The 27,807-nt window shown below is 37.2% G+C and overlaps 3 protein-coding genes across 10 annotated transcripts in view; 1 reads left to right on the top strand and 2 right to left on the bottom strand.

Annotated features, from left to right (window-relative positions):
- LOC100864706 (lysosomal acid glucosylceramidase) overlaps positions 1-16,372 on the bottom strand; it is a 36,539-nt gene extending 20,167 nt beyond the window's left edge. The window contains exons 1-2 of one of the 4 annotated variants that reach the window (XM_086910742.1): positions 16,016-16,372; positions 10,683-10,825 (exon numbers count right to left, since the gene is read on the bottom strand). The gene's annotated coding sequence lies outside the window, so the exon portion shown is untranslated. Of the gene's footprint in view, positions 1-10,682; positions 10,826-10,989; positions 11,289-16,015 lie in introns of those variants that run through there. The other 3 variants (XM_086910741.1, XM_086910743.1, XM_086910744.1) reach the window with 3 other exon arrangements.
- On the top strand, positions 16,345-24,990 carry LOC100864589 (tubulin glycylase 3A). Of its 2 annotated transcripts, XM_086910737.1 has the most exons (13): positions 16,345-17,216; positions 17,598-17,830; positions 17,939-18,084; positions 18,198-18,252; positions 18,385-18,790; positions 18,949-19,060; positions 19,778-19,989; positions 20,094-20,498; positions 21,077-21,284; positions 21,361-21,451; positions 21,611-21,811; positions 22,127-22,389; positions 23,575-24,990. In XM_086910737.1, the coding sequence occupies exons 4-13, from the start codon at positions 18,230-18,232 to the stop codon at positions 23,886-23,888; spliced, it is 2,235 nt and encodes a 744-aa protein (XP_086766863.1). In that variant the 5' UTR covers positions 16,345-17,216; positions 17,598-17,830; positions 17,939-18,084; positions 18,198-18,229; the 3' UTR covers positions 23,889-24,990. The 2 variants fall into 2 exon arrangements, with proteins under 2 accessions (XP_086766863.1, XP_086766864.1); XM_086910738.1 differs by lacking the exons at positions 17,939-18,084; positions 18,198-18,252.
- Positions 24,916-27,807, bottom strand: part of LOC100863787 (zwei Ig domain protein zig-8-like) — a 119,910-nt gene continuing 117,018 nt past the window's right edge. For all 4 annotated transcript variants that reach the window (XM_086910747.1, XM_086910750.1, XM_086910748.1 and 1 more), the window contains exon 6: positions 24,916-25,391. In XM_086910747.1, coding sequence (XP_086766873.1) covers positions 25,285-25,391 — 107 coding nt within the window. In that variant the 3' untranslated portion in view covers positions 24,916-25,284. The remainder of the gene's footprint in view (positions 25,392-27,807) is intronic.

The raw sequence follows: 27,807 nt of genomic DNA, 5'->3' as shown, positions 1-27,807 counted from the left end.
ACCTAATAATCGCATTTATTACAATTTGAAATTCAACCTACAAGTAAAATTGGATATATAACACTTAATATCTGATTATAATTTCGAAGATATATTGTTTTTCTTCCGACCAACAAAAACAGAATTTCACGTATACAGCACTTTTCTTTCTTTCATACGATAAATTTTATAAAATCCAAATCGAAATATTAGATATAATAAATAAGAAAACGTTAAAAGTTCTCGAAATACTTCCGATCCAAATAATCTGTTTTCGTGGTTACGCGATCTACGACACTGCTCACCGATTAAATATGGCCGAATATGGAATTAAAGAGAAAGAGAGAGAGAGAGATGGATAATGAAAAAGTGCGAAAGTTGGACGGGCGAAATCTATCACGCGTGAAACAATGGCCGCCAAATGAGATGGTAAAGGCAATTGACCGACGGATCCCGACGGTTTGCCCACCCATTGCCGGCCTCCCCCTCTCCTTTGCTCTCTTTCTCTCTGTTTACTCGGTTCTACGTGATCCCTGCAACGCAAACTGCACAGAATGCAGAAACCGGGTAGAAAATAGGTATCGTCGTTCACCGACGAAACACCAAAGCATTTCCCCCCTCCACGCCAATGGGATTTCCGATTGACACTTTCGAATCGTTCCGCCAAACTTTCCGTTTTCTCGTTACTTCGTTTTTCGACATTTTATTCCGAAATCTTCAATTTTTGCGATTTTTTTTTTTTTTTTTTTAGTCCATTTTGAATCGAATTAGCTTTTTTCTCTCGATTGAACGATATGGAAATAGATTTTCAAAAATAGGCGCTCGTAAGTAAATAGACGAGTTCCAGTATTTAAATAAATTTTTAATGGAAAATTTTGGCTCGAAACACGTGTTCAAATATGCACAGTTTTATCTATTTACATGGATTTTAAAAATTTCATTTTAAAAATTTCATAAAAATCCGAGTTGTGGTTATTATTACGAACGTATCAACGTAACGCGTCAAGTCACGCGACGGGAACAACGTTGGTCTAAATAATTCTCGAGACGATCGCGCAAGATTTTGGAATAAAAAAGAAGAAAAAAAAAAAATGTTCATCACGCGAGAAAAAAATTATTATGCTCGAACACGGTCATTTTTGTCCATCGACAAAAGAATTTTTGATCGATGACGATACACGCGCACGGGCAACTGATCGGCACGTTAAATATGGTAATGAGTTTCGGCGCATAAGGTCCACCAATAGTCATCAATTATTCTGAATAATGGCATGCAAATAGGGCGACGCGTAGGCAATTAATGCCACTATTTGCACAGGCTTATCCTTGGCGCACAGGACGGGTTGGTACAGAGTTGCTCTACACGCACATGTATATTTGTCGATTGTAGGTAACAATAAACGGGTGACAAACGCGATACCGATCGTCTGTTTATAATATAGTTTGTACCGTCACATTATCCACTGTATCCTTCGAGACACTCCCATTTGCGGTTTAATGAAATTTCGACGATCGACCAATGAATGCACGTTTCAATTTTCAACTTGGCAATCGCGTTAAAATATATATATAATACTATACATGTATGTATTTAACACAAATGAATTGAAATGAATATTATATTATATCTTTTATATATCTTCTTTCTTTGAAATTTAATTTTAACTGGTATACAGATTTCCATACCTGTGCCTCCTCCATGCGTGAATAGACACGCACTTATCGAAAGATATACGATGCAATCCTATATTCTCGATCGCTTAATTCAATATCTTATTTGAAGTAACAAAACAAAATTACATTCTCTTATCCTGTTTCGAAATAAAAAAAAAAAATATCACGATCGTAAAGTTTCGGTACAACATTGTTATCATCGAGTGCACTTAACCAGATATTTTAAACGAGCCTCTCCTCCCCCCACGCGTCCTTAAAAGTTGGCCGGACTTCTTGTTAGAACTTGCTCCTCCCTAGAAGATTTTCACACACGTGTTGTACACGTACGTTTGTCGTACGAAACTAATCAAAAGTTTTCACGGTGCATGAATCCGACATGTATCCGAGAAAGACGCGTGGAAGTCGCCATTGTCAGTCGATTCGCTTCCCTGATCTCATTTGTTCGGAACTGGAAAAACTCTTTCAATTTCGATCGTAAATTACGGCCGCCCGTCCGCATTCGGGCTACGTGCCGCAACGTGGAAACCCCCGAGAATGTAACCAAAGAACACGAAACTCTGCCCGCCCCTCGTCCCCACCAGAAATCGAATTATACGGGTAATCAGAAAGTTAAAACCGCAGTCTATTTCCCCGCCGCAAGAAACGATCGAATAGTTTGTCGAATTATTAGGTCATTTCGAATCGTGGCCTAATTAACAGGTGAAATGGTGAACGGTTATTTATTTGCAATTTTGTTGAATTTTGCATTGAAAAGGATTCGAGTTAAAATTTATGAAGATCTTTACCGAGTTACCGTCCGATGGTAATTTTAAATATTTTTATCGAAATAGGTAGCGTTGAAAGTTTCGTCAATTTTTATGCACGCGAAAGCAATAAAAGTTCAATTCTCTTGTTATTCTCTGGAAGAAGTGGGAAGAAATACAGGAGTTTTAAATGGAAATGATTGAAAATATTATTAACCGTGTCGATGATATACATCGATATACCGAGGAATTGAAATTCGTTTGAGACGTTGGGATGAATCTATCCTTCATGTCGGTCCAATGTATTCAGAGGTATACTTGTATCTCAGGTTTGTGCTCCGGACTAATGAAGAAACTTTGTTCCACAAAAAAAAGGCTGCCTCGAAGGGAACGAAGCGCGCCTGTTTATTTCGTGCCAAGGATGTTCGTCGAAAGTGGCGGTGCTGCTGCATGCATCGTGTGCATGTGGCTTTTAATGCGGTATTTCGGCCACTGCCGCCATGTTCGACAGCGAGTATACAACTTTCGGTATAATTTCTCACCAATTTTTCGTTTTCTTTTCATTATCGATTAATAATCGTGAAATGTATCGATTTTTACGAAAAATTTTTAATTTGTAAGAATATTATGGCGTAAAGAGTATTCCTATCACGAATACATCAGATGAAACGTAGTTGGTGGGTATCTTTAACGAGGTTCTAAGGACATTGCTGATGCGTTGATATTATGACTCTTCTTTCTTTTGCTCGTTTCTTTTTCCAAGCCTGTGCCCTTGTATTATTCTTAATTGGAGATGCGCGTGAAAACTATGTGGATACTGGTGAGAATTATTCGATATTTTTAACGAAATATGTTTTTTTTTTTTTTTTTTTTTTTTTGAGAAAGATTTTTACGAATATTGTTACACGAGAGAGATAATTAAAATGAAAAAGAATTAGAACGATAATGGAAAAATTAAATATTTTCATAACATGAAAGTGGATATTATTCAAAAGTAGATATCTAATCTAATATTCTTTTTATGTATTTAACGTATTCGTTGTTTAAACATTTGCGGATGGAATTGGAGATATCTGTTAACGTATTTTCGTTAATGGAAAGTGAAAAATTAATGGAGGAGTATAAGTATTTTCGAGGATATGATATAAAATAAACCGATCGTTTATTGAACATATTTAATACGGAATAAAAACTCGCGATTTCTTTTCTAATATTTAATTTACACATTTTCTTTTTATCCCTATATTCAATGCCATTATCGTATTATCGTAACTAAATGAATTTGTTATCTGCATTATCGATAAATCCAATTCCTATTCATACTAGAAACCGCACGCCAAATGTCAAACACTAACCTTTCTATTATTTCGCCCATTTTTCCACGCTTGAAATTAATTTTTTTATCTTATTTCACGCCACTACCTTCGGATCATCCTTTGACTTTTCGAGAATAGGATCCTCGATCCATCCTAACCTAAAAGAGAAAAATTTTCTTACCAATATAATAGTAGAATAGAAACGTTTCAACCGAAGAAAAAAGGACCGATTCCCTTTTCTCGAAACCGTTTCTCCAATGGAAGAGGATATAGTATATCGCGACATCTATCGCGCAAAAAAGGAAGAAGGAGAAGAAGAAGGAGAAGGAAGAAGAAACTTCTGGAATGATCCGGCCTTTCAAAAAATGTCACGATTTCGTTCGCGAAAACAGCGGAAGGGGATTTCGTTTCGGTTTTCGTTCGAGGAAAAGAGAAGGGAAAGGGGAGGGAGGGGGAGGAATGTAGATCGTTAAGTCGGCGAGGAGTAGTGGAACACTGGTAACGAAGCGAGAAGTATACGCACACACGCACACACGCACGCACGCACGCACACAATTTTCGTAATGGGAAGACCGCAAAAAATGGCGTGAATGGCGGATTCAAGCGGAGGCCGCCTCGTCAAGCCTCGCAGCTTGGCTGTCGTCGTCGCGTTGCTGCCAGAGGCTCGCCGCGGTTCTGTAATTAAAAAGTAGAAACGTAGACGGAAATTGTTGACGTTGAAGAATTCCGGACATCGTCGCGTTTTTTCGCCTTCCTTCTTATTCACCTCCCTCCCCCGCCTTTCTCCTCCTTTTCATTCCATTCATCCATTTCATACACCACGCCTGTATACACCAACCTTTCGATTGAGTGCTACGAATCTACCACATTGTATTAGGAAAAATTGGTAAAAATTTGGGAGGAATTTTGTTCGTCGAATTTTATCAATTTTAATAAAAGGTTCTTTTCTTTTCTTTTCTTTTCTTTTCAATGGAATTTAGTTCGAGACGATCGAGATGAATTTATATTTTTATTTATTCGAACTACTACTTTGAGACTTCACTTCGCTACTATTTTAAAATTGAGAAGAATAGATTTTTTTTTTAGAGGCACGATAGACGAAAGCCATCCCTTGGAATTAGTTGCGTTTGATGGTTAATCCGGCGGTAAATTAGGTTAACGTGACCGGTTGCCGACAGTTCGAAATAATTCCGGGAGTGGCGCATCGATCACCGTTTTGTCGCAATGCTAATTTCAATGCTCCCCAAGAATGATAGTAATCATCGCTTAACGAGGTTTGTTTGGATGCGTAACACGGATGATGCATGGTCGATTTAAGAAGAATAAATCATTGGAGGATTTTCAGATTTTATAAAAATAAAAAGACGAGAGAGAGAGAGTGAGAGTGAGAGTGAGTGAGTGAGTGAGTGAGTGAGTGAGTGAGTGAGTGAGTGAGAGAGAGAGAGAGAGAGAGAGAGAGAGAGAGAGATTTTAGAAAATTCCTAAATTTAAAACAACGAATAAATTGAGGGGACTTAAACTTTTGGGTGACTAAAGTTAACAATGAGAAAAGTTCAAGCCCTCGAATAAATCCCTGGATCGTTTTAAAATCCAAAGACTGTTCCACACCTAGTTTCATCGTTTTTTTTTTTTCTCTTTTCTTTTTTATTTTATTTTCTTCTCTTTCCCCTCCTCATGGATTCTGCCGAGTCTGGGGAATCTCGTGGGGATCGATATCGTATCGAGCTTCGGGGAAAATTCGACGTTCACGCATCTCAATGTTTCCCTTGTGTTACTCGTGCAATCCATCGAGAAGACGGTGATTGCATTCGCAATCCCCTTATCTTCATACAACACGAACACAAAAGTACAAACGTAAAAAAGATGGGTCAATTTCTCTCGTTAATATTTACATTGATTGAAAATTTTGAACTTTTTATTCGTGTCAAATATAGTGTCAAAAATAAATTAAAATATTCGTCTTTCGAAGTGGAAGAATCGTCAAGATCGTTGGCTTTCCGCCCCCCAATTGGAACGAACAACCGGGACTCTTAACTCGATTTCTTCGACGAAACGACCTGTCAGCTCGGAACATTCCTCCCCCCCCACCTCTTTTTTTTCACGTCGAATTACCTGGACACAATCCTCCCTTTGACCGAGTCACGGAAACGACAGAGCGACATCTTTGACGGGACGGAAATGATGCCGTTTCCTTCCCTTCTTTTTAAAAACGTTCTTTCACCCTCAGACAGAATTTTTCCGCCTCCCCTCGATGCATATTTCCGCCAACCGGACTCTACGTAACCGCCGCTTCTCCTTACCTCTCCACATGTATTTAAACTTCGACACGTACCACACACACACACACACACACACACACACACACACACACACACACACACACACACACACACACACACACACACACACACACACACACACACACACACACACACACACACACACACACACACACACACACACACACACACACACACACACACACACACACACACACACACACAGACAGACAGACAGACAGAGAGAGAGAGAGAGAGAGAGAGAGAGAGAGAGAGAGAGAGAGAGAGAGAGAGAGAGAGAGAGAGAGAGAGAGAGAGAGAGAGAGAGAGAGAGAGAGAGAGAGAGAGAGAGAGAGCACAAATGTATAGGTATGGAGAAATTTTCATTGATATAGCTTCGAAGGAATTCTTTCGAAGGACGAGAAACGTATTGAAACTGTTTAAAGCGTGCTTTATCATCAGCTCTTTACACCTCCGTGAACGGCCGATGTCAAAGTTTTCATCTCGGGAGGGTTTGGTATATTTATAGCCGACCTGTATTTCATTTAACCGAAACTATCGACGCTTTGTTGGCAGGGCGACGGTTTAATGAAGCTTCAACCGTTGTACCTTTGTCTCGAGCGGGGGGCGGGGGACCGTGTAAGGGGTGTCGAGAGACACGAAGAGCGAACGATGTCCGAGATAATCCCGTGATTGCCTTCAGGCGCCAATTACCAACCCTTGACACGAGCCGTATGGGATATCTCAAGATTGCTCTCTTTCGAATCTATTCTTCTTCTATTTTTTATCAATTGCAATTAAATCGATGCAAGAAGAAAGGAAATTATAGGATATGCTACGATTCGAGGACGAGAAGCGATCGATGAATTTTTTTATTTTACAGTCTGCCACGTTGCATTGCACTTTTCAGAAATATGTATTATAATTAAGGGAAGAGAGTTTTTTTTTTTTTTTAATTTGTAAAAAAATTTGGTTTTACCATGATTTTATTGGTATTGATACTGCCACAGACATGCCATTAATGAGCCCTTTGATGTTGCTGACGGCAATTACGCCGTTAATCGAGGCTAACTGCTGACATTTTCGGAAAATGTCGTAGAATGCCGTTATCTGTTCACGTTGAAACAGTTGTTTGTACTTTTTTCTTTTTTTAATCTTCAAATTAAAAATAAAGATTTTTTTTTTAATCTTCTGATCGAGTGAAATTTAAAATTGATCATGATTTGTTGGGTTGATTAATATAACGAGAAGTAATTCGCGAACGAAAATAAAACGACGATAGTTTACTTCTTCTTCGTTGTTCCAGAAATATCCTGAATCGGACGAAAGTGTTAGACTGCAAACTTTGCAACTGCGTGGCCTCTTCCACCTCTGTCTTGATTATTTATGGACCTAGGAATAGCTCCCTTCGGAGGAGGAATGTTCGAACGTCAAGTCAGTTGGAAAGTTAATAACTCGCAGGATTAAGAAGTATGATGCCGGTAAAAAGGAGGGGAGGTGGAAAAAAAATTCGAATCTTCAATATTCATTAGGAATTTCAACGCCTCGAAATAATTTACGAGGGCAAAAAAACATTTTCAAGAAGAAACTCCGACCCGTTGATCTAGCCTTTAAGCGCGAGAAACTGAATATCAAACAACGAAATGAACGGATAAACAGTTTTCTTGTAAGTGAATAATTGCTTTTCATGTACGCAGACACGTCTTTGCTTGGAAAAACAATACAAAATAAAGCAGCTTCGAAGAAGATATATTTTGATCCAGGCTCTTCGAATGCAGGAGTTGCGATAGAAAGAATATCGGTGTTCGGTAAGTGAGGCGTGATATTGAGGATTTCTACTCTGCTGTAACAGCAGAAACACTCGTATGGTCTTTGCGCTCTATGATCCGTCTTTTTCGTAGCAAGAGAGATTCTTTTTTTTTTTTTTTTTTTTTTTGGATCAGGATTATATATTGATTCATCCGTTTCTCACGAAATGAGAAATCTTTCATCTTGGAATTTAAAAAAATTCGTTCATCAATTGGTTCCAAGCTTGCACACTGTATAATCTATGCACGGTGTAGACGTTGCATATAGTTTCAATATTGCGCAGCTATCTTGTAGAAGATTAGAGCAGTAAACTCGAAGGAAGACGCATGCGCAGAGACATCGTGACAGGCCGCACGAGCAAACTTGTTCGGCCAGCACAATGTTCGGCTGACTGTGTGCATCGAATGATGCGAGTTGTGCAATGTTTGTTCCAATGTACTAACAAAAGCGACTACGAATCGCGAATCATCGATGACGAAATTTACGGCTGGTTTGCTCGAACGATCGATCGATTAATCAGAATCACGCTGACGTGCATTTCAATTACATCCGAAATCACTTTTCGCGAGTTTCTCTGTTACCTAATCTTACTTTATGAATTTCGATTGTTATAAATGTAACGTGTTATAATTATTTTAACTTAATTATTGTAAAAATTATTTCAATACATTAATTAACACTGAATAGAAAAATAAATATAGAAAGAAAGTTATTTTACTTTCCTTAAATATTGATTTATAAATATGAATTTTTTAAAATAAATTTCATCGTGATCCACGCCGTTATGATTCTCAACTCCCCAGAATGTTGAAAAATGAAAGATTAAAAAACTTTTGAACGTAGAGAGAAAAATATTATGGTTAGACATCGACGTTACAAAGCACGATCCCAAACTCGAAAATTTTAAGAATATCATGTAATTATCAAAATTAAAACGTAACGAGCAGAAAGAAAGCGATCGCTGGCCGTGAAATTTTTAAGAGGGAAAAACCACGTACTCTTGGTTCGCCTCTTTGTTTCGTTAATTTGAATCGTGGTCGTAGATAAAGCTGAGGTTACTAGAGTAGTTCTGAATTCGACCGTTGCTCAGAGCCGTTATGTCAGACCATGAGCGATAAGGAAAAGGAGACAGAGAGAAAGAGAGAGAATTACTGTGAGGCGAAGCAAGGTGTACAAGGCCTAGGACGTTGTTACGCCCTCGGCAACCTATTCAAATTTCTTTCTCCTTACGACGAACGTGCGCCAATCATTACCGAATGCTTTTCTCCTTTCCCTCACACCTGCATACATACATCTCTCATTTCTCTTTTGGCTTGGCCTCTGCCTTTTCTGCTTTGACTTTCGCGGTTTCCTCCACGTCTTTCCTAGCAATCTTCTCTCCCCTATTGTCAAAGTTATGCCACTCTTTAACGCATTTCTTCTCTGTCTATTCTATGCTCTTTTAACGACGCGTGAATTTTCGTTCCGAGTATATATATTTTTTTATCATTTTTATCATCGTTTAAGGATTTAATTTTCGATCCAAGGGAATTTATTCTATTAATGGTAAATAAATTTTTTTATAAATAAAAGTTTTATTAAAAAAAAGTTGCACTCATTCGATCTTTCTTCGCGATGAAATTTCGTCGCGATATTCGCTCTCTATAATCAAGAGCTTCAAGTATCACAATCGATAGAATTAATCTAGACGATGCGTTGCTTTGTCTCAAGGTTATTTGAGATCACTTATCGATTTTCGTTCGAGGTACAACGCTCTATTAAAAGATCAAAAGAAGTTTAAATTACACGTAGATATATAGTTCAACAATTATTTTACAAGAAATACTTTTGTTAAAAATAAAAGTTTAAACAAAAGAGAAGAGGAATAGAAGAAGAATATGGTGGAAATATAAAAATATATTCGGAATAAATTTATGAAATTCGTTTGTGATTTGCAGCGTTTATTTTATTTAACTTGTCCCGTCATCCAAAACAAAATACATTGATACATATACATACAATATGTATCCATAAAATAAAAAGTAATATAACTAACTTGTGTAGAAAAGGCAGCGAAAAATTTTTAGCCATTGAATAAACATTTATATTTGACATGCAATATTTTAAAACATTTTAAAACTTCAACAAGTAAATCCGAACTTCGTTTGTATATTTGTCTTCCGTATCGGACCGATAAATTGTTCATTTTTATTTATATTCCATTTCAAATTTCATGGCACACGTTTCATTAAAATTTTTCAGAAATCTGGTATTCCAATCCTCGCATATTGTTATCACGTTCTTCAATTATCGACTATTAAATTACAACAGTTAGATACGAATTTTTCTAATTCATGTTTAATTCAATATCATCCTTTTATTTCGCGATAACAATTAACGAAAGATGCAAACAGATATGTCACGTTGGCCATTCCGCGAATCGTATATATTCGAAGGAGGCCAATAGATCAAGGCAAATGGGTTGAAGCGGTGAAAAAGAGTGGAGTACACCCAACTCGTCGATGCTCGAGTGCCCGTGGTCGATAGATCACGCATCTAAGTGCACTAAATGTCTCTTTTTCTCGTACGTCGGCTATTATGCCGCAACTGTACCATTTTGGAATACACCGATTCGTAAATTCAACGCTGCGATCAGCAGAAATACAGTACACTCGAATACGTAGACGAGATCGTATCATTATTACCGTGAATCGAATATGCACGTCTCATTTTTCGTTTCATTTACTTTGAATATTGACTTTTTTTTTTTTATAATGGAAATAAATTTTTATAATTTCAATCGAAAAGAAAATTCTTTCCTTTCGTTCCAGTTTCGTATTTACTTTCGAATATTGGATAATCAGGGATTAAGAAGAATGGACGTTGAAAAAAGATTTTCTTACCTTAAAACAAAGATGGTTGATTATCGTGAAGAAATCACTCGATTAAACACGCGTATGATCCGTATTCTCAATCATTCTCAAATTTTAAAATTCTATTCTAGAGTTAATATATTCGTGGAACGTATATATTTAAAGAATTAATCCTGGAAAAGTTCGAAACAAATGTAAAAAATGTCAGTCGAGGCTTATTTATTAAGTTACGAGCAATTGAAGTTAGCTTTAGATAAAGCGAAACGGGAATAGAGTACAACGGTGGTGTGACAGAGAAAGAATCTCTCTTCGTCTAATGCAAACTTCAATTAATTACAGCTTAATAAATAAGTCGTCAATCGATATTTTTGTATTTTTGTATCACGAAATAACATCACCGTATCGATCGAAATATTAATTATTTGCGTTGCACATAAATATCTTGAAACTATTTAATATCAGATCTCAAAGCTGATCGAATCAATTACACCGACGCGTGGCAAGACAATTTAATTGCTTATGGAAAGTTCACGAGATTGTTACGCTCTGACCAGCCGAAATATTTACTTTGGAAATTTCACCAGCGTATTCGTGATCGTAAGCACACGTGATCTTACAATTAGTTTGCTCATTGCGACTGCGCAGTTTATGTTCCAAGAGGTCTCGGTTACGTATATAATATATATACGTTTATAATATAGTATATATAAGTGAGTATACATGGAGAGAACTAACGTATCTTATCTACAGATATAACGTATCTATTTATTATTAAATCATTGCTATTAACGTCAATACGAGAAGAGAAGAGATATTAATCACGAGAAAAAGAAAATACATGAAATTAATTAATTAACGTTTCATATATACAGATTTTTATCTTCTTTTCGTCGATAACTTTTGCTATTGTATTTATTTTTCGTATAAAAATTATTATTCGATATCTGCTATATAATATAATATAATATGATGTCAGCTTTTCAAAATTTTAGTTAAGGTTAAATTTAAAATTATAATATTAAAAAATCGAATCGATCAAAGTTATCTCCAACAGGTTATATGTACGTATGCAATGGGAAATGTTAATGTATCTTTGACGTTGAATTTTTCTCTTCTCTCTTTCCAGCATAAACGAGCAGCATCTAAAAAAAAATCCTCCGACAATTATTTTTTTTATTAATATCGTTAGCAATCTTGGCGAGAAATATTTAAATTCACAAAAATTTGCAAAAATTTTTCATCGTCTCTGAAATATATCGTCTCTAATAATTTTCGTAATAATTTTCACAAATGTTATTTTCATTATGCTCTTTTTTTATTTTTTTTTTTTCTCTCTTCAAACGAAATAATTCTTTCTTTGGAAAAAGTGATGAAGGTAAGGTGTCTGGAAGGAGCCAGATTACCGATGGAGGGTTAAGTAATTTCGTTGGAAACGGTACTAACGACAGAAACAATTACTTTTCCGTTTATTTCGTATACCGAGGCAGGTTTTTTATTTTTATCTTTTTGTTATCTCGGAAATGTAACACGGGACAGGGAGAAATCTCGCGAAAGATTGTTTCACCGAGAAGGAGTCACTGTGCCTGGGACACGTGACAGTGGCAATCTCGAAATGTGAAAACGCAAAAGGTACAATTGCAAGAATAATTGCCGTCTAGTTTGTTTCCTCGATTCTTAAAATGGGATCGTTACAAAAGTATTGCTTACTTTTCGTGGCGGGGACGAAGAAAGGGATGAGTAAAAGAGGGGAGGGGGGAGGAGGAGGAGGAGGTATGTTTTTCTCACGTAATTAGCCACTTCGAGCAAGAAATGTACTCCGGATAGAAAAAGGAAATGATTCTGTCGGGAACACGAAAAGAACGTTTTTGCCCGGGGAGAGGAAAGAAAAAAAAAAGGAGGGGGAGGGGGGAAATAATTAACCTTACTTTTTTTAACCATCGTATATAAACACCTCTTGTTTCTTAAACTCTTCTGTTCGAGATTTTCAATGTTTCAACCCGAGAGAGCGAAACGGGCTACCTGTCTTCTGGATAACGGGGAGAAAAGATAATGGAAAAAACAATGGGAAAAGAGATAATGAAAAGGGAGATAATGAAAAAGAGTATCTAACTGTAAAATATGTAATTTTTCGAGATAATTGCGGAATTGTATTTCGTAGGAGCTTTAGACTTTTGTGAAAGATCGAAATTTTACGTTTATTTTCTAATTATCTTAATTCAACGAATAAAAACAATCGATGGGAATGATAAATCCAAATTTTGCAAATATTGGAAATAATAATTTCTAAAATGAATTTTTAAAGCGTTAATTTTCACGTTTCAATTTCTATTTTCTTTTTTCTCATTATTATTATATTATTAATTGTAATGTCTCTTTTTAAGTTTAACATTATAAATCTATCCGGATAGATATTTTATCTTAACAATGGAAGCGCGAATAACCGCAGGAGGCAACTATCATCATCCGTTTCAAATACGTGACCACAATGTAAACTCTTCAATGTCGAAACTTGGTCGGATTGGACAAATTTTAGGAATTTACCCCAGAGCTATACGTCGCTCTATAGCTATAGAAGGAAACGAGATTACCGGCTTTGGCTTTGATTGCTATCCGTCGAGATTGTTTCTGATCGATAATCGAATCGCACCCTCGAATTTTAATTTTACACAATATCGTAGTTACATAGAATCTTATATTATCATCGTAATTATATAATTGCATTTATATATTTATTCTTCGACTCACGTGTTATAACGACGTTGTTACGTTAGTCGATAAAAAAAAATGCGTAAAAAAAAAAAAAAAAAGAAAAGAAAAAATACGAACGAAAATATTACCTATTCTCCTTTAGAAAGAATCTGAAGATTGCACTGGTAGGACATGTGAAAAGTAAGAAAAGTATTCATACCTGGGAACAGGGTATGGTTCGGGATAGAAACTTTTACCGGCCGAGTCCATGTTAAGCGGAAGTAGAGCAACGAAACGAAAAGTAGAGCAGTTCCCGGGGAGGAATAGTTCTCAAAGAAATATCTATGTAATACATGACTTTGCTTTAAATTGCACAAAGGTCCCTTTAGCGATATAACATTTGGCGCGAATATGCGTACTTTTCGCCACTGCGATCTGTAATACACTACGATTCTCTTTGAAAAATATGTACAAAGAGGGTCCCTGGAATGTATATATAAATGTAATACACATCTCGTGACACGTGATCATACACACGTGCCAAACTTTTTAGATATTGCAAATTTCCTTTTTTTTTTTTTTCCAAATCTGCACTAAAAATATAGTAGGTAACTGTAAGTGGGTAACTTAACATAACCTAACCTAACTATAACTCGCTACTTAATTTTTCTTTTCGATCTTCGTACATTTTATCGTTATATAATTTGTATTTTCGATTTAAACGCACTTCGATATCGAGTATTTTCAAATTCGAAGGATATCTTTCAAACGTCTCGCTAAAAATCGTCACGCGAGAATATTTCAGTGGAAGAGAAGAATCGAATCATTTCACAGGATGATAGATTATAATTATAGTAAACATTTCGAGGAGAAGAATTTGAGATGAAACACGAAGAAATGAGTAACCATTCTCACCAACATCATTCTACCGTTAACCTAACCAAGAAACTTCGTAATTTGTTCGCCCGTTGAAAATGTATCGCGTAAGATTTACAAACATCAAGATACAAGCACGAACGTGTACTACGAGAAACAAGATTACCTTCTAATAAGATTTATATAACTACAAGTCTGTTTATACCCGCGCTACGATACACCGTGGAAAATTCTTCTATTTTGCAACGAGGGCACCGAGAGTGATTTGCATAGAACGAGTTATGCCAACCCTTTTTCTCGTTAATGTTAATTGCATCTTGCTTGATGAATACGCCCGATCCAAGAGACAACGGAGCTGCATCAACGGCTATTTATCGTTTACACGTTACGATAAGTAGTTGGACTCATGCCTCAAGTTTTCCAGCTATTCCAGAAACTAGTTTATAAACTTTCCAATAACAAACGAACTTTCTCAACTCGTGTTCCTCTTCCTCGAACGTACATGCGTAAAAGCGTTATAATAGATGGAATAATAATACACACGTGACGTACGTACACGTACGCCTGCATTAGGGTGATTAACATTTCCTATATTTTCCAGAAACTCTAATATTAGAGTTAAATTTTTTGCAACATCAATGTGGATAAATACGCGTAGATCATGTACTAACGAGTACGTCGAAATAATTATTTTGAACGAAGAAATACTAGTCTCATCATATTCGAATATAAAACGAATAATTTATTTGGTTTATGCATAGTATCTTATGCAAATTTTCCTCAATGGAATTTTAATGGGCAAAGAAAAAAAAAAAAAAGGATGAAACAGTAGAAAAATGAATAATTCATCAAAGTGAATTCGAATAATTCGATTTACGACACAAGTACATCGCGAGTAAAACGATGAGAAATACCTTTTCTCAGTATTACATTATTTATGATTATTTATGCAAATTTTTACTAAAAAACTAAAAAAAAAAAAAAAAAATGTTGGAATCCAATTATTTCCTTTTTCCTCCGAAATTGCATCGTCATCGACATTTTTATCCCCATAAATTCATAGATGTCACTTCGTTCACGGAACCGACGATAAACATTCTAAATTGAAAAGAACTAGAAATTAAGAATGGAAAGGAAACGAGGAAGAGCGAGCCGAGTCGGGGAGAATAGAGACTCGAATTCTTGGTCTTCTCGACCACTTAACCTTCTTAACTTTAATCGATATATTTCAGACGGCCCTTCCATAATTAGAATAATGGAAGGTCTAATAAGGGGTTTCTATGCGAGGAAGATAATTGTGGATGGAAAGTTTAAAAGCATTTCTGGTGCCTTTGGTGATTAGAGAGTTCAGTGGGCGCGGTTACTTAGCTAGTTAACTCGTTCGCTTGTGCGGCAAGTCGGATCGAAAGGCACGTTTCGCTGACGCGATTTTATCCTTCCTCTTGCAATTCGAGTAAAACACAACAGATTTTCGGATAACATTAACCGGATGCACGATTTGCATTTTCGACAAACGAACGTCACATTTTTATTGCGCTTCTGTAAATCGTTCATGCTCATTTACATTTGCAATATCTCGCCTTTTTTTTTTTTTTTTTTTTTTTTCATATTATGTAAATGTAAACGATACGCCTCGAAATTTGAAAAATTGAAATACTCATTCGTGAAAAGACAAGACGTGTAATAACGTTACATAAATTTTCCAAACGATTATATCGTGTTTTAATAAATCGATACGGTTAATTTTTATCGACATTAAAAGAGAAGAGCGAGTCGTGAAAAGGTCGTTTTAAATTTACGAGCGATATATGCGGCGAGTAAAATTATTCGGTATTGAATTCAGCCTGGATTTTAATAGGGCCGCAACGAAATGTTAGACGAATGTGTGAAATTTACGGGCCCTTATCGAATTGCACTCGACACACTCGATCGAAAACGAATACGCGAAAAAGTTTCTCGTGTTCATTCGTTTAAAATCTCGAAATATTCTCTATTCGTATTTTATCGGTAATCTTTATCGATAAATGCACGAGTATAACTATAAATTTTTCTCGATCACTTTGATTCAACATTTAAAATTATTATTTTATCACGAAACGAGCAGAAAGAACGCGCGAAGGCTTCGCTGAACGCACGTAGCACTGACGGTGTACACTGAAGTTTGCCGCAGTCAGTCGATATCGATACACAAAATATTTCACTCTATATATATATATATCGAGGAACACCTCGTATTCGTGGACATCGTTTTCTATATGTATATAATATGTGTATACACACACGTACACGTTTTGCGATATACACAGAGAGACATATGCACACACGAGTATATTTCACGTAATATTCGATGTAAATTCCGCGTCACTTACACACATCGTCGAAATTTTTGTTCTTCTCCACTTGTTTGACTTTTTATACACACGTAGCGTGATGTTACAATGTTATTGCTTAGGTTAGAAAATTGCGTGTGAATTATTTAGTGCCTTGGTACAAGCCACGTATATGCGTAGACGTAAGGCGGATAGAGAGGGAAAAAAGAAAAAAAGGAGGATCGGGTAAATGCAACATGTCTGACATTTGACACATTGAAAAAAAAAATCCATAGCTAATAATAGACATCAAAAACATTTGGAATAGAAGAATCATGAAATAAATTTTCGAGTTTAACCTTGGATTAAATGGATTGATCTGTCACGAAAAATTCCACAAACGGGTTAAAAAGTGACGAGATCACGATTAAAAAAAAAAAAAAAAAAAATCAATGAAGCCGAACATACGGTCAAAAATTGTAAAAATTTAACAAGACCATTTCTCGCCGGCTGCGCACACATTTGTACGGGAATAGAGCAAGCAGAAAATCCCTTTTCAAAAATTTCCACGCTGTTGTTTATCGCTTATTGAAGGAGGATAGATAATAAGAATTTTCGAACGAAATGAAATGAAGGTTATATTTTTGAATCCTGTTCGTCTCCATTACCGCAAATGAGAATAAATGTATAGGCAAGTATAACACCTTGGGCGTGTTATATGATATATGTAAGGCAAAATTTTTTAACACGCGTTCACGTTATTATCACGCATCGTTCATTTAAAGATCAAAAATCATTCCCTCCCTTCTCCCCCGCACCTTCCCTTAATCCAATGAATATTTGGATTTTATTACTCGTTTACGAATCGTTTCACGTTTCGTATGTAAACGATATAATTTTCACTTTTGAACAACATGTGAAATCATATTCATTTCACATTACGAAAGTAAACGACACGAGGGGAGAATAATGTGTCTAACTATTCGCAAACAAATTTATTATATTACAAATTTCTATTAATCTACCTTTGTGTCATTTCACAGTATCATAATAATAAATTAATTATTTTCAGAATAATTAAATTTACACATATGTAAATGACCGTGTCAAGAGGAATATATATCTCGATGGTGGTTACAATTAAATATCGATACAGTTTCATTATTTGTCCCCTTTAGAAAGAGAGATTAGAGCCATCTATAGTCTGATATATATATATATATATATATATAAAAGAAAGATAACTTTCCTTTTGAAAGATAACGAAGCAAGAACTTTTTTTCTTCTTCTTTTATAATAATTCAGGTATTGTGAATTTTCTTTCGTGAATTTCAAAAAAAAAAAAAAAAAAAAAGGAAGGATAGTACATAGAGTAAAAGTGTTTAAATTAACGCTTGATTCTTGAATATAAAGGGCAAAAAACCAGTTTCTCCAAAGTTTCGTTGCATAAAAGGTTAATTACTTAGGCGATTAAGCTCGCCGGACAATAAGGAGGCCGGGTTAAACAAGCAGATTGATCGATATACCCTTTCTCGCTTCATCCACGAGGCGTTTAAACTGTAAGAAAGTCGACAAATATTTGTATCGTTCCACCTCTCTTTCTCTCTCTCTCTCTCTCTCTCTTAGAAAAATTCCTGAATCACCGTTAATTAATCGTAGATACTTTTCGCAGGACATGATAATAAAATAATTTTCGAAGCGACCATGGATATACCATTCGATTCAAAGTACGTGGTTTAAAAACTGCGGTTTACAAACCTTGCTCGAACCTCCTTTCTTTTTTTCTTCTAAAAAAATAAAAAGCTAGAAAGAGGGTAATAATATCGTAATAATAAATGTTAAAATGTTTCACGTTCAAGAGATACCAAGAGTACGAAAGAGTCCTCGGCGGGCGTGACGGATTACATGATAAACGATGATAAGATCTATAGCGCTTCTTTCATCCTGGAAAAGAAGGAGAGCCCGGTAAATCCGTACAATAGGGTCGATTGGACGAAGATGTGCACGAAATGGACATCCTCGGAAACTGAAACCGAGATCTGCATGGTTAACAGCCTGCCACAACTCGATTGCAACTCGTTCCCGAAATCGTACATGGACACGTGCTCGTGCTGCCCCCGGGACATATTCGATATTAACTTGGACGTCATGGGCGAGAGCTACAGGAGCGCCGTGGTTGGCAAAGACGAGGACTGTTGTAAAGTTAAGTGGGAGAAGAAGGAACGCTATCGGAAAATTAAAACGAAAGTCGTTAAAGCCATCAAGGTATATATATATATATATATATATTAAAAGTTGACGAAAATTTAAACCTGCGTTTTAAAGAATTGGAAGAATTGGGATATTATTTTGGGAATTAATCGTTCATCAAAGTAGTGTTTTCTTTTGAGCGTTTTCTTTCAAGATCCAATGTAATGTTCCAGAGACACAAAATATTTTTGATACGGGGCGAATTACCGAAATTGAAGGAAGCTCTGGAGAAGAGAGGTTGGGTGCAAAAATACGAGGCAACAAAAACGAGAAATTTACCTTACGGTTAGTTTCCCCGCCGTTTCTTAATTAAATCTTTTTCTCTTTTTTAAAATTCTACTCTCTTTAATTAAAAATATTGACGGTATATATACAGGGTGTTTATAAAATCTTTTCTAATCTTGTAGAAGTGTGTTTCGACTTGCTTCTATGGATTTCGATAAGTTGAATAAAATGCAACGATTCATTTATGATTTTAAATGAGATATCGTACAATCATCATATAATTCCAAATAATGTGAAATTTACTCTAATTTTAGTCTGAGGTTAAAGCTTCTGTTAAATAACTAATTACATAGATTTCAATTTGCACAATTGCAAAATTTTTTTTTAAATGGTAAATATTGCTGCATAGCTACATTACACGATATTTATATTGAAATTCATTTGAAACAATCAATTGTATCAACATATTTTCATCGAGGGGTTCCGCTACGCAAGCGACATTACAATACGGCACTGCAAGCTCAGCGTTCTCGCTCTTTCGCCGTCTCGTTCTATCCAGTATAAACTTAAAATCCTTATAACTCGTTAATTAACCCTTATCGGACATATATGTATATGAACTTTTTTCATCGTTTCGATGTCTAGAATCCAAAGGTGTCCCACATTTTTATAAACATCCTGCATATCTTATACTCTCGTAATAACGTAAATAATAGTTCGTAATTTATGCTCGGTCGATTTTTAAACCGAACCATCGATATCCTTTTTTTTTTTTAGGCAGCGTGGCAAGCTTGGAGGCTAAATCATTGGGCGATCTAACCCAGCCGGACGGCTCTTTGAACGAGAGGGCGATAATTTTCGCTCTGCTACGTCACAAATCGCCAGACTTTATATGGGACTGCCGGAACGACTTCGTCGATTGGCATCGCGGCCTAAGCAGCACCACGGTCCTCAACAGATATCAAAAGCCTTCCGTCTACACGTCCAAGGTTGTACTACGACAAACATCATTCTCGTCTCAAATCAAAATTCATTTCAAAATCAAAAGTCAGATGAATATCGAAATTCGGAATAACGAAAAATGCGTGTGTAGCTAGGAATGGCTCGTTTGCTGGAGGACGCTCACTGGTTGTACGAGAAGGACGTGTCCTCGGTCCTCTTCCCAAGGAGTTACAACCTGAGCAGGGAGCCGAAAATATTCCTCGAGGATTTCCGGCTGACAGCCGCTGCGGGCCTGCTGAAGTGGTTCGTCGAGAAGGTGCAGGGCTGCTGCGAGCAGAGTTGCTGCAACATGTGCGACCACCTCATCAACCGGCTCGAGTTCGCGATGAAGCGTTGCGAGGAGTTCATCGCGTGCGAGAATCACCAGGACATCGACGAGGATATCGTCACCGAGTTCACGGAGGAGGAGTGGAACTCCTTTCTCGAGGATTACATGGCGGCTGTGCACGAGGGCGCTGGGATCGAGACCACCGACAAGTATCAGGATCAGATACAAGTACGCTTTCTCTTCCCACTTTCTTAGAAAAATCGTTTAATTTTTTTTTTTTTTTTAAGATTCATATATAAATAAATATATTAATAATATTGTTATATAATACATATATATTGACAATTAATTATATATAATTCACTTTTAAACTTGATGTATTATTCATTTAAATTAATTAATATAGTTATATTAATTATAATTCACTTTTGAACTCAATATATTAATTATTTAAATTAATATATATAATTATATAATTATATTTAAAGTTAAATATATTAATTTTTTAGATTTTTATAATTATTTATATTTATATTAATAATTAATTATATATAATTCGCTTTTTATTTATTTAAATTAATATATATAAATTTATATAGCAATTAATAATTTAAAGTTAAATATATTTAATTATATATAATTAAATATGTATAATTAACTTTTTATTTATTTAAAAATTATATGTATATATATATATATATAATTATATAACAATTTATAATTTAAAGTTAAATGTATTAATTTTTTTATATATTTGTATAAATATAAATATGTTGATAATGTTATTGCATAATTATACGTATAAGAAATACGTGGACATGGCGAATTCGATATTGGCGAAATTGAAAGATGTCGACCCGCAATACGAGCTGAACGGGATGAGGAACATGTGGATTTTGAAACCGAGCGAACTTTGTTGCGGTACCGGGATCAGCATATCTCACAACTTGAAGGATATATTCCGCAAGATAAAAAGTCGGCCCAAGGATTACTTCATCGTTCAGAAGTATATCGGTAAGTATAATGGGAAAAAGAATCGATTGTTCGATCGATCTCGAAGTGCAATTTTTCCCCGATCATTTAATTTCAGAACATCCTCTGCTGGTCCACGATACGAAATTTGATATAAGACAGTGGTTCCTGGTCACCAACACATTTCCACTCACCATATGGATATTCAAGTAATTGCGATACGATATTTCCGATCGTTCCGTTTCAAAAATTAGCTTAGACGATGATGTTAAAATCAGAATGTAAACGAAATTTCATCCCCTCGAAGGTGTCTCCCTTGGTGGAGTTCTGAATGAATTTTCCCTTACTTACTTTTCCTTATATTCCAGGGAGGGGCTCCTTCGATTCAGCTCGAAACCCTACACTTTCTCCACCTATCACGAGGCGATTCATATCTGCAATACCGCAATTCAGGAGAAGTACGACGAGGAGAGGAGAAGGCGAAGGAAACGTGGAGGAAATCAGGAGGAAGTCGTAAAAACGATTCGTGATCAAGGATGGGACTGCGAGAAGCTGAACGAATATTTAAAGTAAATCTCTGTTCGTTGTAGTCGAAGTGTAAGTCTCTGGGTTTTTTTTTTCTTTTCTTTTTTATTCGTTCGTCACGCTTGATGGCGTTTTATTCGAAAGTTCTTCCGGAGACCGAATCGCTTTTCTCGTCTCTCCATTATTTTCACGAGGAATAATATATCGAAATTTATGTAAAATCATAAATTTTATTCTTATATATTAAGAATAATTCCTCTGTGTCTAAAGTCTACGAAAAGCTTTCAAGGAGTTTTAAAAAGTAATCTTAAAAAGAAATTTAACAAGCGTTGATATAAATTAATCTTCGTTCTTCGCAGGCAAAACTTAGGGCTTAGCGGGGAGCCGTATTACGAAAATATATATCCAAAAATGTCGGAGGCGATAATTCTCACGATGCTGGCCTCCCAAGAGCATATGGACAGGCGGAGGTGCAGCTTCGAGCTGTACGGAGCCGATTTTATGGTGATGGAGGATCTCTCGGTCTGGTTAATCGAGATCAACACGAATCCCCGGATGCACCCGCCCAGCTCGAGAAATACGAAACGCCTCTATTCCAATGTTCTCGAAAGCTTGGTGAAAGGTTAGCAAATCACGATTCTATAGGGCGCGAGATTATAGGCGGAAGCAAGTTGTCAGAAACCGAGAGTACGTGGATGAAAGTTTGCGGGGATAGTGGCCGGGACAAGTCAACGGGACGATATATTTCGTTCTTCTTGCGAATACTCGAACGGGCTTTCGAAACTAGTCTGATATTGATTGGTACTCGAGTCCCCGTGTTTCGATTAAACAACATTTGTTAGAAACGTTACAATCGGAGAGACGAGATCTTCTATGCTTCAAAGAGGAGAAACTTGATGAAGAAATTTCGTCACTTAAAAATTATCCAGAAAATAGAGGAAACCATGCCCTTTAAGTCGCTTTTTGAATTATCTCGATATCTCGATCGGTTACCGAGATATAAAGATTCAAAGTTTCCAATTCTCTACTCGCGCGAAGGTCACGAACGAGACTCGGTGACCTATGAAAATATATATAAATACGTTTTTCCAGGAATCGCGTTCGTGTTAAGATAGGTCAGCGAGACGAGGCGTGCGAGCGATAGATCCGATGGTAAACGATTAAAAATTACCCTTCTCTTTACACGACGATATCTCGACAATCGAAAGTTGTATCGAGATGAATCAAAAAGCGTTTTAAAGTGCAAAGTTCCACGATTCTAACGATCTGTCGTTCGTTCGCCAGAAATCATTACGTTCGGAGTTATAGCGATTCAAAGTTTTTCTAATTTTAATAGAATTTACATCAGGTTTAAGCGAAACGATTAAAAATTACCCTTCTCTTTACACGACGATATCTCGATAATCGAAAGTCATATCGAGATGAATCAAAAAGCATTTTAAAGCGCAAAGTTCCACGATTCTAACGATCTGTCGTTCGTTCGCCAGAAATCATTACGTTCGGAGTTATAGCGATTCAAAGTTTTTCTAATTTTAATAGAATTTACATCAGGTTTAAGCGAAACGATTAAAAATTACCCTTCTCTTTACACGACGATATCTCGACAATCGAAAGTCATATCGAGATGAATCAAAAAGCATTTTAAAGCGCAAAGTTCCACGATTCTAACGACCTGTCGTTCGTTCGCCAGAAATCATTACGTTCGGAGTTATAGCGATTCAAAGTTTTTCTAATTTTAATAGAATTTTTCTCTCGATAGATTCTCGTTTCGCGAGAAGAATGAGGCTAATCATACAATTGGTTTCAGTGGTGATGGACGTGCCATTGAATCCAGAAGCGGACACGGGCGGTTTCAGCCTGATCTACAAACAAAATATACCCGATTTCCGACCTTATCTCGGCCCCTGCCTCTTCGTGTTCGGCAAATCGATAACGCTAGTCGAGCATCCGCGGAAACGAGATAAGAAAAAGAAGAACGGCTGGGCGAAGTCGCAACAACAACAGCAAACGCAGCAGCAACGCGCGTGGACCGCCCCCCCGATGATTCCACGCCTAAGGGAGCCGAAAATAGTCGATTTTATCGACTATTTGAACACGGCTCGGTGTACAGCGGCCAACTGATATTCCCGTCGTTACCGCCGATGCGTTCGGCCGATCGTTTATCCGGCCACGAGAAATCGCCTTTTCCAACTTTAAGCGAATAAAGGGGACGGTGAACTCTGCAACCTCGATACGGGGAAACAGTCGTTTTAAAGTCGGGACGACCCAGTTTTTCGCGGGGAAGGTCGAACATCGGAAACGGTTCTGGTTCAGGCGCACGCGTTCAACCTTTGTGCCCGACCGGTTGAAAGAGGAGGAGGAGGAGGAGGAGGAGGAGGAGGTGGAATTCTCTCTTCCCGGAAGAAAGGGATCGCGTTCAACGCGTTATATTCTCAACTTGGCAAATTTCGTCGTCGTTGGAGGATAAGAAATTTCTCGGTCGGTCGAGAGAGTATATATATATATATATATCTCGTTGAACAACGATTTTCTCTTCCGTTTTTAACCGGATTTCGCGTGTACATGCGGGGTATGCGAGTTGTACCGTGCTCGTTAATCGACGCACGAGAACACAACGAGAGATAAAAGTAATCGACGGTGTCGTTAGCCATGTCGTCGCCATGTCATCGTTTCTTCGACTGAAAACGTGGTCGTGGGAGCTGAAAAGTAAAGTCCACTTTTTTTTCTTTTCTTTTTTTTTTTCTACCTCCGATTTCTTCTTTCGTTCTATTCTAGATAGTGCGATAGAAACGAATTCTTTTTTAGTAGTTTTATTATAATATATACACATATACCGTTATCAACCAATCTTTTTTTTTTTTTTTTTTTTTTTTTTTGTATCGAATAATTTGCCATTTATACGATGAAAATCGTCCCCGCATAAGGTATTTTTCTTTAAATAATTTATGAAATAACAATTTGGGATGAGATTGGGAAACGATGAAAAAAAAAAAAAAAAAAAAAGAAGAAAATTTTTCGCGTTATTTTCGGGCTAACTTTTTGGACAATTCGGCAAAGATATATCCATATATACATATATATATATAATATTTGTACCTCCTCGATAACATATTTAGAGAAAGAGAAGTCAAAAAAAAAAAAAAAAAGGTAAAGACAATCGTTTTTATTGATATGTACATACAATAAATTTATTTACAAATAATACAATAAATTTTTGACGTTATTCGGTACGTTATTCGCCGCTCTTGATGATAATATCTTAACAAAATACTACGCTCTTATCGATTATTGTGCCGTGCTGATATATCGAAAACTCTTTGGTCACGGAAATTGAAATTGTAAATGTAAAGGTAATTAACCGGTTTTTTTTTTTTTTTTTACCCTGCGCAAATATTTATACCCAAATGCGAGTGTTATCGATCGAGTGTTGACCGCGAATCATTGTTGTCGAAACCGCGCTAAAAAACCCGGTTAAAAATCCTCCCCTTTATTACCTTCATTCACCTAATTAACCCCCTTATACAAATATTACGTTGGCTACTATTAAAATTACAAAACACATTGGCAGTGTCTCGGCGTACGACGAACTTCCATCTCCGTGATGCATAGCGGCCGGCCTTTCCTCTGCAACACACAATCGTTTCCCCTCCGTTAATTCATTTCATGTTCAATTCAATTAATTATCATCATCGTGTATTCAACAGAATGTTCGAACGACATTCTCGTCCGAGTCACGATTTCAAAATTCGCGCGCGAAATTTCTCCGCCCGGCGGAGAAGACAAGAGGAGCGGGGGCCGGGTCGATTTCGAGAGCGGCGAACGATTAAGAGAAAGAACAAGGGAGCGGACACGTTCGCGATGACGGTGATAAATCACCGGCCGTTGCACACCGGCCGACGTCGTGTCGCATCGATCTGCATTCGCGTCGGGTAAAGGGGTGTATCGCGGCCCATTCTACCGAGCAATTAACGCTTGAAGTTGATAAATAACACGCCGGAAACTCGGGCTTAACTTATTTCGAATTATCCACCATCGCCCGTTTTCAGCCGTCCCAGGTCGATAAGCTGCGACCGTTGATAATTTACCGAATGAGAAAGGAGAGTTCGTACGATCTGTCCGTAAAATTTCTATTCCTTTTTTGGAGGAGGAGGGAAAAAAAAAAAAAAAATAGAATAAAAGTAAGTTTGAAATGCCAACGTTTCGTTTTATAAAAATGTTTTGTTCGAGAGAGAGAGAGAGAGCGTGAAACCGAAAGCACGATGAAACGTGAAACCGCGCGACGCGTTTAAACTCGTTTCTCCCCCTCCACCTTGCTATACTCGAGTCGGCACAAACCGTGTCAACTTCGCGCCTTCGTATCCACTCGTCGAGACTCGTGTCGACGGTCGCGCCTCTTTACGAATTTTTAAATTCTAAACGGTCGACTTCCCCTCCAGCCTCTCTCTCCTCCCTCACAGCCTTCAACTCTTTGCTCGCATCGATCCGGACGAAACGTCGATTCTCTGGCGCGCATCATCTCTTTCGTCTTTGGGACGAAGAGAGGGGAGGGGCGAGAGAAGAGAAAAAAAACGAAATTCGATCAACGAGGAGGAAGAAAGATGATGGAGAAAGGAAAGGATGGAGAAAGATCGGACGAGTTTCAGCAGAGAGGGGTTTTCACAGTGCGGATGTACGCGTCGCGCGGATATTTTTCCACTGGTCGACGAGCACGAGTGGATCGTATCGCGTGGATTACCGCTTATTTTATGGCGGTTGTAACGAGGGATTTCTCACTCCGTGGCGGGAGACGTGGACGCACGCGTCATGGGGGAATTCCTGTTTCCACGGCGTCGTGCAGATTTTCTATGGCAATGTACGTATGATCGGATCATGAGAATTTCTTATTCTATGCTTAGTTGACGCACATACGAGGATTTTTCTATTTTACGACAATCGTGGAGGATTTTTTGATTCCATGACGATACACGATCGGATCATGGGATTTCCTACTTCTATATTGGTTGACGCATACTCGAGGATAGCGTGCTTCGTTTCTTGTTCCATGGCGGTTGGCGTGGACGTCGTGCAGATTTTCTTCTACTTGTGACGTATGTATGATATTTTCTATTCTGGGCTAGTGACTCGCACGAGGATCGCGACACGAGCATTTTTCTATATTACGATGATTGTCGTGGGGATTTTTTTACACTATGACGGGTGACGTGAAAAATTTTACGCGACAAGTTTTCTTCTTCGTGGCGATACAAATGCATGGGTTTCCTATTCCGGTTCCTACTCTGGATTTTTCCGTCTTATACCGGGCGGTTATTATGGCGGGCGATTTCTTACTCTATGGCGGGTGACGTGAATGTACGCGTCATGGGGAATTTTCTATTTTATCGACATAGACGTATGCGTCGTGCAAATTTTCTACTCTGTGGCGAAGCACACGTGACCGGATCATGAGAATTTTTTATTCTATGCTAGTTGATGCACACGAGGATTGTATCACGAGGATTTTTCTATTTTGTCACGATGATTATGGGGATCTCTTATTCGGTTGACGTGTTATAGGGATTTCCTATTCTATGGCGAATCACGTGACATACGCGTAATGACGATTTCTCTATATTTATTAACATGACAGACGACGTACGTCTCATGAAATTTTCTCTTCTGTGATATTCATCGACGTATACGATCGCATAGTGGAAAGATTTTTTTTTTATTCGACGAGGGAAAGATTTCTTATTCCACGGCGGCCGACGTGAACGCACGCGTCACGTAGATTTTCAACTCTCTACGCGATATACGATTTCCCACGTGTATATTATACACACGATAGGTAGCATATGCGTCGTGAAATTTTCTCTTCTATGATAATACGATCGCATCGTGGAAAGATTTTTTTTCCTTTCTTTTTTCATTCCGCGTTGACGCGGAAGAAGAATCATACAATCGTCCTATGCATTTTTTTTCCCACCAAGAAAGATGAGAGTTTTCTTTTTTATTCGATTTTCCTTTCGAGCATTCGAAAATTCAGTACAAGCATTGTCATCGA

The sequence above is a fragment of the Apis florea genome, unplaced genomic scaffold, assembly GCF_048593485.1.
Source record: "Apis florea isolate Af1SG1 unplaced genomic scaffold, ASM4859348v1 contig_3203_pilon, whole genome shotgun sequence".
Lineage (NCBI taxonomy): Eukaryota > Metazoa > Arthropoda > Insecta > Hymenoptera > Apidae > Apis > Apis florea.
Note: the sequence above shows the minus strand (reverse complement) of the source record. Positions and strands in the feature narration are given on the sequence as shown.